This window comes from Mytilus galloprovincialis, chromosome 2, assembly GCF_965363235.1.
Source record: "Mytilus galloprovincialis chromosome 2, xbMytGall1.hap1.1, whole genome shotgun sequence".
Classification (NCBI taxonomy): Eukaryota; Metazoa; Mollusca; class Bivalvia; order Mytilida; family Mytilidae; genus Mytilus; species Mytilus galloprovincialis.
The window spans coordinates 49,213,016-49,226,030 of NC_134839.1; the positions used below are offsets into that span (position 1 = coordinate 49,213,016).

General features: G+C 32.4%; 1 protein-coding gene across 1 annotated transcript in view; it reads right to left on the reverse strand.

Annotated features, from left to right (window-relative positions):
- Positions 1-11,723, reverse strand: part of LOC143063750 (multiple epidermal growth factor-like domains protein 8) — a 43,379-nt gene extending 31,656 nt beyond the window's left edge. Inside the window, exons 1-7 of the mRNA XM_076236114.1 lie at positions 11,328-11,723; positions 7,570-7,733; positions 4,213-5,374; positions 3,521-3,660; positions 2,692-2,844; positions 1,825-2,017; positions 716-888 (exon numbers count right to left, since the gene is read on the reverse strand). Of these exons, the coding sequence (XP_076092229.1) occupies positions 716-888; positions 1,825-2,017; positions 2,692-2,844; positions 3,521-3,660; positions 4,213-5,374; positions 7,570-7,733; positions 11,328-11,532 (2,190 nt within the window). The 5' untranslated portion in view covers positions 11,533-11,723. The remainder of the gene's footprint in view (positions 1-715; positions 889-1,824; positions 2,018-2,691; positions 2,845-3,520; positions 3,661-4,212; positions 5,375-7,569; positions 7,734-11,327) is intronic.
- Between the last annotated feature and the right edge of the window lie 1,292 nt (positions 11,724-13,015).

Below are 13,015 nucleotides of genomic sequence, written 5' to 3' on the forward strand. Positions count from 1 at the left end.
TATAACAGCAAAATTTAATTCATAAAAAATAAATTAAACTGATAAAAAGACGTATTGAGATTAGCCAATGGTGGGCACTGAAATTCTTGAATAACAGTTGAAGTTTTGACAAAGTTATTGAAGTCTCAAAACTTTTAATTTTTAATGAAATGATTGCTGTGTTTAGCTTCATGACAAATTTAATCAGGCTATATAAAAAGCAGTCTGGTTGAATAATTTTAATGTAAATATCATATTTCTTCTATTTCCTACACTATTCATGCCATTATATTAGCTTGGGCCTTGGGCATGGTTCTATTAATAAATCATGTTCTAAAGTTTTCCTCTTTAAAATTTCTCTTATATAGTCATTCTATTTAACAGAAATGTTTTCTGGAGATCCTTAAAACAGATATGACCAGCTTACATGTTCAGAACAATAATACATTCACAAAATTTCCATACAAATATATATTTAACAGGAAATCAATGGGAGGGGAGGAGAGGGAGGACAAAACAAAACAGAAACAAGACCAAATTAAAATATGTTCTTACGATAAAGAAAAATTTCTTCATGTTTTGTAAAAATATCAAATATGAAGTCTAAACTGATTTTTTTGATGTATTATATGCTAATTATATGTAAATTTGTAAAATGAAAGGAAAGAAGTGGCATTTTGGACCATCTTGAAATATTGCACTTGGGTCCACTCCCACTGAGCTATACTGTACTTACTTGATCTGGTTGCAGTATGTTATCTGGCTGATAGTAGTACATGACCTGTATCCCTGCTGGAATGTCATTGTTTGTACACTGTTCTATAGAGTTCCAGCTTGGATTGGTTGCTCCCCACCAACCATACAATCCAGAACTGAATTCCTCTCCAGGCAGACAAAGCTCGTCAGGGTCTAAAAATACATTTATCAAATCAAGGCAATGTTTTTGTTCTTCAACAGCAGCAGTAATCATTTATATCTTATTTTTAGCTGATGTTAATGGCTATTACATAACAATGTGTGGTTGTACAGGAGAGGTTTTTGCAAAGTCTCTGCTCAACCAACACTCTTTTGATAAATTTTGTAATATCCTACTCAGTGATTTTTACTAAATAGATTTGAGGTTATTTCAGTTAGAGTTATTACCCTTGTCTGTCATTTTGATGGTGAACATGGTTGACTAATGAAATTGAAACGTGTGGCAAAATGTAAGTCTAATAAAAAAATCCCTTCCTTTCAAGATCGTAGTGATGAATCCTACTACATTGTGACAAAAGGGAAGTAAACTTTTCTGCCAATTGTGTCAATTGAATCCTATTACTTTTTATTTAATGAACTAAGGCTTGAATTGATACACATCATACAGGTTACTACAAAATTAGTCATCTAAACATAGGATTTTTTTTATTCAAAACAATTCCTAACACATAGCCAAATAATCTTTGGTCAATTCTATAGAAATTTTCAGGGAAGTTTTAGCTTTTTTTTTCTTGTCACAAAATGATAATTAATTTCTGAAAACCAAATATATCCTTCAAGTGCCAAACCTTTTTGTCAAGAGAAAACTAATACAACCAAATGGCAAAATAAGGAATTAAATCATTAATCAATACCTGACTGCAACTGCTTTTAGCTTTTAGTTCTAATATCTTTAATACTTAAAATTATAGAGCTTGCATTTAAAGGACAATTAAATTCCTCAATCACTAAGAAAGATATAATATGTTACTTGCAATCCTTTTCCAAGGACAAACCTTATTTACTGATCATGGTGCAATACAGTCCTTATCCTACCCGAAATCTCCACTCCATGTGTTGGTTCACCACAAACAGTATTACTACACTTACCAACTGTCTGTGTACAAGTTGAGCTTTTAACACACCAAGAACATTCTTCCTGATACACTCTGTTACTAGGTGATGATGACATCAAGTTAATTCCTTGTCCGTGACTTAAACATGATTGGCATGACAGTAAAGATGAACAAATTCCTTGGCAGTGTGTATCTACTAAGATTGGATTCTTACTTGAATCACATTCCTACAATGATTAATATACATATACAGTACATGTTCATTTAAGGTGGTACCAAACACTTCAACTAAAATTAATTTGGTTCCTTTAATTTTTCGCAAAATTTGTACGAAATATTTACTTTGACCCTTTGACAAAGACATAAACATTCGAACCACACACTTTATTGGAAAAATTGTTTAACAAACACTAATTTTGATCACTGAGAAGCTTAATATTTCCTTAACAATAGAACGGTATTAAGATGTTTAGCTGAGTTATCTCCCTGTAGTGTTAAGTACCGTCTTAAACTGTCAAATCAAATACACTCTTCCTCATGATGAGTGAATCGTAGTGAAAACATGGAGATTGCTTGTGATTAGAAGCGATAACACTATTAAGTAAGTAATCTTTATTCAAAGGCATTTCACCAATAAAAATCAAAATAGAACATGAGCTAATTAACCAACTGATATATAATAACATAACACGATGAACACGCTGATTTAATGATTTAGGATACATGTTCAGTGAACTACAAAGTGGTGATGACAAGAGAATAAAAAGACAAGAGGATTTCAAATACATTGTTTACCTTTTAGATTTATTGATCAGACAAAAAAAAATTGCCAGGACACATTCCCCCTTTTTAAAAATGTTTATTTTCCCAAATTTTACAATAAACAAAAAAATAATTATACCCTATTCCTTGTTCTGTGTACACAACCAGTGCGCCTTGTGTCAATCCTTGCAGTACACAAAACACACTCTATATCATCAATACATTTTTGTACATCTGTTTTTTGTGCATCTGTGTACTGTTTGCAATAATCTGTATCTTCTCCTGACTCAGCCTACAAATGAAACAATTAAAGACAATCGTAATAATAAGTTATCAAATTTTCCCTTTAACAAAAAAATAATTTTTGAATCATGAAGAGGATAAAATAAATACTCAATAATAACTCAAAAATTGAAAAAGATAATCAAAATAGATAAAACCAGTACTACTATAACCTGTATAATCTGACATACTGGGGGACAGAAAAAATGTCAGATAAAGTAGGGTGTCGGAATACTCAGGTTTTTTCTGCAAGGCTATGAATATTTTGGGATCATGAAAATGTGTTGGTTACAGCAGGATGTTGGAATACTCAGGTGTCAAATTAGGCAGGTTACACTGTACAGATCTTAAGAGTTTGTAAAAGTCAATTGCAACTGATTTTTTTACAGATTGTTTGAACTTTTATACTACTTTCCCAGATTAAGGGTGTTAAAGCAAATTAATTTGCTATAAATTAGACTGGTTTTTTTTTGTTTGAATTGTTTGAATTTTTTTTTTATTTATGTCAGTGCCTTTTATAGCAGTCTATATGTATGTGTTTTTCTCATTGATGAAGGCTGTAAGGTTGTCTTCAATTGCTTATATCCATTTCATTTTAACAGTGATGGACGGGTTGTCTCATTGGCAATCATGCCACATCTTCTTACATTTATATTGTCTGTGATAGACAAACATTCATCACAAACCTCTGCTGGGGCTATTGTAGGTGGAAACTTGAACGCCGTTACATCTCCAAGAACACTCCCTCTGTAGCCTCCTATTACAAACATTATATTACCAAAGGCTGATACGCTTGAATGACCAAATCTTCTCTTACCATGAGTATCTGAAATTGTTTTAGAAAAAGGCTGATTATTTAGAAATTAATACTTGTATTAATCATGTTTATCCTGATATGTATTCATCTAATCAACAATTGACAGATCGGAAAATATATCAATGTGATTTAGTTTTTAGTAAATTTGTGTTGCTCTATCATGTCTGCTTTTGTATCATTGCTGTACATGTTAAACCAATCTGCTAATTGTCTTGTTTTTGCTTTCACAACTTGTACAAATGTACATGTACACTGTACATGCCATGATGGTATAATTATTTCTTATCAGTTCAACATCTCTTGAAATTGCTATGACGTTTTTGAAGTAATATGTGTATTAAATATACATGGTCCAAAACTTTATTTTTACCATGTTTTATGGTCCGGTTGTTGTCGCTTTGACACATTCCCCATTTCCTTCTCAATTTTATTACATAAATTAATTGGTACAAACATTTGACAAATGGAATATGTGTATACATTTCTATGTTGACTTACCAGTTACCATAAACAACTTACCAGTTACCATAAACAACTTACCAGTTACCATAAACAACTTACCAGTTACCATAAACAATGGATGTTTAACCCACTGATGACAGCCAAGATGATACAAGAATATCTCATTATCATAACATGTCTCCAGTTCTTGATGGATGTGTATATTACCTCCATACACAACCATATAATTACCCATAATTACAGATGTATGGTGTGCTCGCTTGTTTGGAATATGATTCTCACGATGTTTATACGTCGGTTCTTCTACTATTTGTGGGTTTTTTATAATGGACCACACATTATATTGTAAATTAAATGCATACACATAACCAGAAAGTACAACGTATTTAGAGTATTTTGATCGATATCCACCATACACTAAAATTGTGTTGGAAACAGAATGATAGACTGCAGTGTGACCAGACACCATACGACTGAGTCGTCGATCACCTGACATTTTCAGTTTTTCCCAACTTTCGCAGTCTGTTTCATTGATGCGGAAAATGTCAGACGAGAATAAACCATCTTCCTTTTTACCCCCTATTACATACAACCATCCATTAGCATATGTCAATGTGTGATCCATTAATTTTTCTAACTGAAGTGAACTATTTGTGGCCTTTTGTGTCCAATTGTCAGAAGATGTATCATAAAACCACAAATCATTTGAATATGAACCATTGTCTAAAACACCCCCTAATATATAAAATCCCTTGTCGACTGTGACAGAGGCATGGTTTTTCCGCCCACTTGGCCATGGATTTGATTTAATTGCAATTTCCCACATGCTTGAATTCAAACAGTATCGAACTACATCATCTAAAATATGATAAAGACTAAAACCTCCATAAGTATATATACAATTTACACTTTTGATAAATGCACTAGTATGTCCAAATCTTGCAGTAAAGTTCTGACTAGATTTTGATAAACTGTACCACCCAACATCACCTTCCACTCGATCAATCTGCAAACTGCAATCATCTCCGATGTATCCGTCGTCGCAATGGCAGCCACTTTGATTACACTGTCCATGAGAATTACAAGAATCAGGACACAACTGTTTTTCACAGAATTCTCCGATAAATCCTTTATCACAGAGACAAACATGGTTGACACATGAACCATTTCGGTTACAATTGTACGGGCAGTCTTGTAATGTATAGTTAGCAACAAAACCTTTTAAATTATAATTCCTGTCACTAAATAAGTATATCAGCATCTGAAATTTACATATCTTTATCAATTCAAATATATATTTATATATATTTTTAGACCAAATTAATATTACAACAAAAATTTGAAATGAAGCATTTAATTTTGATATTTATCAGTTACTATTGGATTTTAAATTAAAATTGAATGTTAATATGGATAAAATCTATTAGCTTTGAAAATAGGGTACCCTGTACATTTTCAATATCATATATTACGGAATGCAAACAAACCTTGCTAAATCAAGTTTTTTTTTACTATTTCTTGCTTAATTATCATACATTTGTCATACAGTATGATCGGCACACATGCCTGTAAATGTTACAGGCCCAAAATGAGTTTATATTATAGTTTTGCAGATTTGGCAGAGAGAAAAAATGTTTTAGAAAATGAAAAAACAAGAGTGCACACACTGAAATGTCTCGCCTTCTTTACTAATCATTGAAATTATGTTGATAGTCCTAAGTATAAAGCTTTATTACAACTGTCACATAAACTTAACATTAACCAAGATAGCTAAACAAAGACCAATGAACCATGAAAATAAGGTCAAGGTCAGATGAACCATGCCAGGCAGACATGTACAGCTAACAAAGCTTCCATACAACAAATATAGTTGACCTATTACTTATAGTTTTAGTAAGAAAAATAGACCAAAACACAAAAACTTAACTCTGTGCAATGAACCGTGCAATTGAGGTCATGGTCAAATAAACCTGCGGGACTGACATATAGATCATAATATATTTCCATACACCAAATATAGTTGACCTTTGGCATATAATATTAGATAAAAAGACCAAAACTTAAAAACTTAACTTTTACCACTGAACCATGAAAATGATGTCAAGTTCAGATGACATCTGCCCGCTAGACATGTACACCTTACAATCATTCCATACAACAAATATAGTAGACCTATTGCATAAAGTATGAGAAAAACCGACCAAAACACAAAAACTTAACTATAACCACTGAACCATGAAAATGAGGTCAAGGTCAGATGACACCTGCCAGTTGGACATGTACACCTTCCAGTCCTTCCATACACCAAATATACTAGCCTTATTGCTTATAGTATCTGAGATATGGACTTGACCACCAAAACTTAACCTTGTTCACTGATCCATGAAATGAGGTCGAGGTCAAGTGAAAACTGTCTGACGGGCATGAGGACCTTGCAAGGTACGCACATACCAAATATAGTTACCCTATTACTTATAATAAGAGAGAATTCAACATTACAAAAATTCTGAACTTTTTTTTCAAGTGGTCACTGAACCATGAAAATGAGGTCAAGGGCATTGGACATGTGACTGACGGAAACTTCGTAACATGAGACATCTATATGCAAAGTATGAAGCATCCAGGTCTTTCACCTTCTAAAATATAAACCTTTTAAGAAGTTAGCTAACGCCGCCGCCGTAGCCGCCGCCGTTGCCGCCGCCGCCGCCGCCGGATCACTATCCCTATGTCGAGCTTTCTGCAACAAAAGTTGCAGGCTCGACAAAAATGGACATTTTTCTGCTGTTTAAAATCTGTAGACTTTGTTTTTGGACTTATAAATGAAATTTGAAGAGAGAACAATGAATATGAGTATATACTTACATGTATATTCATTAATGTTTTTGACAATAAAAATGATTCACTTATCATGCTTGTAACATGTGTAAAATAAATATCACACATCATTTTCATCCATTCTTATTAAAATTATTCCAAAGAAAATGCTCGTTTTTTATTTAGTTAGTTTAAAATTACTCCAACTAATTATATAACTCCCTATGACAGCTAAAAATTAAAGTAGAAATACCTAGCTATTTTTGAAAGAAAAAGTTTAATTAATCAACGAACAGATTATTTTTTTGTTTTGTTTGACATTTCCTCTTTCATGCACAATTTTATTTGTCATGTAGGGTAGGGCCTTTTAAAGCTACTGTATATATACTATGTGTACAACCGGGTTTTTCTCATTGTGGCACTGTGACTATAGAAGCTTAGATTCACATTATTTGGTCTCAATTAGTTTCATTGACAATCAAATCACATATGCATATTTTTATGGCAAAGACAGTTTACTTACTTTTTTTGTGTGTACTTCTACATGTTAACATGGGTTACATGCTTAAATGAACTTAATCAAGTGTAAAATGAAATTGATGACTTCAATTAAATTTCTAGTCATATAAACCGTCTACTTACATAACCAGATGTTGCTAACACTGGTTTGGGTAATGTGTTCCCAGAATATGTGGCCAAAGTGGTACTATTGAAGGAATTTCCATCGTATATCATCACAAAATCATAAGAACATTCTGTTTCCATGGAGGAAAACTCCAGCAAGATAGACTTGTCTGAAGACCCAGCTGAAAAATGAATACAGCAACAGTGTTTATCAATTTTGTTTTTTCTTCTGGCCTGTAGATTCAAAAGCTTATCATGAACACTGCTGTGAGATCATCTAGATATTATAGGAATACCCTTCATATTTCTAATCAATAGGGTGTGTATTGCAGCAATTTAGCCCTTTCCATGTATACCCTTTATGAATAAAACAAATTTAATCAAAGTCAGATGGAATCAGGTCTGTATACAAGTATATGCTCCAAATACATGCACCAACATGTTCTCCCCAGGGTTTGTTCCCACCCTTTTTTCGTTTCAATACTGATTGCTTTAATTTTAAAGATGTACATTTGTACAAAATGTATTCATAAATTTTGTGTTTATGAATCGAATGAATATTCGGAAACATTTACATGACTTAAAGGAAATATTTCATTTCTTGATTTAATGATTAATTATATAAATTTTAAATGTTAATTTATATGTAATACAGTTTTTTATGTATGATTTCTGTTTGTTGGTGTACATGTACATACAAAGCCACATTTGGTTTTATTGTTCTGTCTCTTAAAATCATGATAACTTGTAGTTTGTTTTTATAGATTCAATAAAATACCGGCTACAATTCCCAAACGATTTCAGATGTTCACTTGACCGATAGGGCAATCACCAGTGCTTCTGCACAAATCTGATGAGATTTTTACTAGACTGGGGCTTTGGACTACCGGTTAACGTTGCAGACTTTTTTAGAACATGTACAACAAATATAAATTAAATAAATCATGTGGTTATTTTACAGTTGATTTATACAAACTATTTTCTACACTCGAAAGCAACAAAAAACATACATTGGAGTCCCTGGTGTCCGAGAGGTCAGTGATACCGTGCATTTAGCCGATTTCGTCACATCAACAAAGTAACACAAATGAAATCGTTCTTGTTATTCTGTCAGAGCTCAGACATAAACAAGTCGATATTTGTTTTTGACTTATAGAAGTCAAAACCTTTATTTATTATAAAATGTGTTTTCAATTTTAGACTTATCTAAGTCAGAAAATGACAGACTTGTTTAGGTCTATTTATGTTGATGAAAAAACTTCATTTTACTTGGTGGCCAAAGTACACCACCTATGACAGCAAAAACCTGTCTGAGAGTTCACAAGGACTTGAGCTATCTACAATTTTTGTATATTTAATTATCTTATTGAACATCCTTACTAAACACAGATGTTTTACCTCATCAAAGTGTGGTTCCAGGTGGTTGCATTGTAAGGTTAATTAACATTATTTTCGATTTTTTAGACTCTCATTCATATTTTTCTTTAGAAGACAAAGCATTGTCTTTCAATGTTATCATTATTTGATTTAGATGCATGACCTTTTTATAGATATGCGTGGGTCTTGAAGTTAACCAATTTTGATAACTTATCGACTTGAAGGAGTCGATATTTGCAACTTTTTGACTCTGGTCAATTATTTCTTGCTTAACAATATTTGACTTATTTAAGTAGTATTTTGTCTTGCATTAAAGGGAGACAAGTCCTTAAACTTACAAATTTAAACCTCTATGAGTCAAAAGCAGATTCAGACTTACATAAATGTATTTATGGCTGAGCTCTGACTATTGTTTGAGCCTTCCGAAGGGATAAAAAAGAATAAAATGGATAAGTTTAAGAGTTAAATAATAACTGCAATCCTGTGATTTACAATGCATGTATTTGACAATTTCCATTAAAAAAATATTATACATCATGATCATCAGATAAATTTGTTTTATTTAAGTTAAATTTATATCAGATTGAAATAATTTTTGCTCTGCATCCTTCATTTGTGTCCTTGGCACCAGGCAGTGTGGTTGGTTCAAATTCAGCTATATTTCAGAGTAGAAAATCTTTCCTTTATTCATGTTATTCAAAGTAAGCTATTTTTGGAAAGCATATATATGCACGAAATCAGCGGACATTGGAGGAACTCTCAGAGCAGGGGTTTCCCTAATTTTGGACACACATTACACAAAATCTTGAGGGTGAAACCATACAATCAGAAGATTTTATGAAATAAAAAGCATGTTATGATTGTGTTCACACAATATTATCCAATTATTGGTTTTAATAGTTGAATAAAGTGAATTCATAAGTCTTACATGTAGGCGCACGGCTACACCGGATTGGACCGTAATACTTTTACATTTGTATACACCTTACCGCTATTTGTCTGCCATTACTGGATATCACACAGGTGCCTGTAAAATTTTGACGTCATAAAACAAAATATCTGATGCCACAATGGAAAAGTGATTGTTGTATGACGTCAAAAGTTCAAGTGGCAGTGTCAGCCAGGAATAGTGATAAGGTGTATTTCACAAGCCTGTTTTTGTTAAGACAGAAATAAATGTAGGCAACCTGAAATTATTTCCTGGCCACTGAAATTTTGAGTTGGCCACTAAATTTTCATGGCCAATTGGCAACCTAATTTCAGAGGCTACTTGATCACTGCTTATGGTTTTCACTGATGAGTTTTTATTCAGGTGTTTACTCAAATTTGAAAAGCATCTATCGAATGATTTTAGGGATCTAGTTTTTTTGTCAAGGATTACTTCGATTTTTTACCGTTTCCGATTACTTTGCGATTTTCGTATGTCAAAAACAGCCTCATATGTTTTCATATGAATTAAAACTTGGATCAGTACACGGACAGGAAATGACTATAAAATCCGGAAATTAGTATTTTCTAACGTCATGGTTCTGGTACACCGGTGATTGCTTGAATCATAATAAAGGTTATTCAATACTTTTCAATCATTGTGTCAATAGTCATAGTAAATATTTTTAGGTTGGTATTTCATGCGCTGAAATTGTTACATTTTTATTTGTTTCTGATTGACACTGGATTTTTACAAAGGACATTATTTTTTGGAAAACAATATGCAGTTTTTAAAATTTAGGGTTGAATGTAAAAAGTTAAGACTGTTTTCATCTTCATGTATCAAGGATGTATAAAAAGAATTGTCAATAAAATATTGAATAAATGGATTTTGAACAGCCATTTTATATAAGACCCATGATAATTTTAACGCACTAGTTTGTTACAGAAATGACCAAAAAACCACATGACAGTCACACGTATGTCTTGAAGCACTGATGTCGGACAGGCAAGACGATATACATGTAGCTAAACTTCATGCACCCCTCAGAATACTGCTAAACAATTATTCTAGTGAAGCATATTTTTGGCATTAAATAAAAATGGCTAATCTGGTCAGTTTTATTTAGTTTGTTCTAGCGTCTTATGACTTTGAATATGTTTTAAAGTTGTCAAGTTGTAGTGTTGTTGTTGTTCCAAATATAGAAACAGAAAAACCCGCCACAATACACGGGTGATACGAAAACATATGACACGACGATACCCAATAAAAAATTAGCAAACAGACCCAGGGTAAAAAGATGTTACTGTTACAAATGTAGGTTAAAAAGGTGAATGGGAGGAAACAGGTTTAGTTGAATGTACCCGATTTCTATCAAAATAGGCTTATTTGATACATCTTCTTAATTATGCCATACTGAGGAACAAAAATACATGTACACTGTGTTAGTGTGTATACTTGTTATATTTACCATCAATAAGCCATTCACATCTGGAATAATTGCTATATTTATTCTCTTCTCCAACTCTTATTGTTTCATTCCTTACTCCACCTCTTATTGTCCCACTTTTATTAGTGAATATTTCTCTGCCAGTACATGTTTGAGGGAGTGAACTGCACGAAAATAATAATGAACTCAAAACAAAGATGCAGAACGTAAAACCCAGCATCTTCATCTTTTTAGCCCTATTTTATCATTTTCGGAGTTCCCTGGCAAGAGGGACCGAAAATGTGTGTTTGCTACATCTTCATAATTTGTATTCTGTAATCGGTTGCTCTCTAAAAACTATAGGTTTCTCGAAATCTGAAAAATTTGACATAATAAACACTAATCAGATGTTTTTCGTCTTCTAAAAATAAACTAATAACAGGACCGCAGTAAATTAATAATTTAACAAAATATCAAGGAATTATCAATGCTACTCAGTTTTATTCATTTTTTTTATTCATTAGTCTTTAACTAAAAAAAAGAATGTTTTTTCTCCTAATGATACAAAAATCATAACATTAATTTCGTGCACTGAATAATGTATGTGGAAAGCTCTCTAGGCCATCGATAATGGTTGTGGCTATTATCTCCCTTCTACCAGTACTTGGAAATGGAAAATCTGATTGCAAAATAAATGTATCAAAAGTAAATCAAATTCAACTAAAATTTAGAATGGACTCGGGGAATGTATCAAAGAGACAGTAACCCGATAAAAAAATGCAGAAAACAAACTGAAAACAAATATAAATGTATGATCATGTATAATTATGCTCATGCATCTAGTTCATTTAAATGGACAAAAATTTCAAAATACATAACAAAAAAAAATCAACTTGCATTCAAGAGTTAAATGTAGACTAACAAAGGTCAGAGGGCAAAAGTATATTTATACGGGGTCTTGATGACCGGGTTTACAGAAGGGAAAATAACGAATGGACCTATACATTACAGAAAATGAGACAAAAGTAAAGAATAGAGAAAAATAGGCACAGAAAATAAGAATATTTGAGTGTTTAAACAAACATATTCGTTTTTCTCATTTTTTTCGTTTTTAAATAGTTATACCAGGCCGTCAGTTTTCTCGTTTGAATAGTTTTACAATCTTCAGTTCGTGACCTTTAAAGCTTACTCTATGCACGGTATTGGTTGGTTGTTTTTTTTTTTTTTTCTCTCAATGAAGACTGAGGCCCTACGGTGACCTATAACTCACGGTAAACTTCTACGTCAGTTGGTCTTGGTCGGGAGTAGTCTCGTTGGCATTCAGACCACATCATTTCATTTTTACAATAATCAGTCAATTTAACATGTGAAAAACAAGAAAAAGTTAGACAAACACATGCACAATTTCTTGCAAGACTAAAAAACTTTGGCCGTAGTCTAGTTCTAGCAAGGAATACACCATTCCAACTTATTTTAAAATATTTAATAATTTGTTATCGAAATGTTAAGATATTACATAGGCGTATACGTACATAGATAGAAATGGCTTTGATGGTACCCGTAATAACTTAATTACTAGAACTTCTATCTATGTAACAAAATACCATTCCAATTGCGTAATGACATCTATGGTTTATTGCCTAATTTTGATAATATTAATAGCCTAGGATATCAATATCATATGCCAATAAATGTTCATAACAAGTTTGAACACACATTTTTAAGAACTT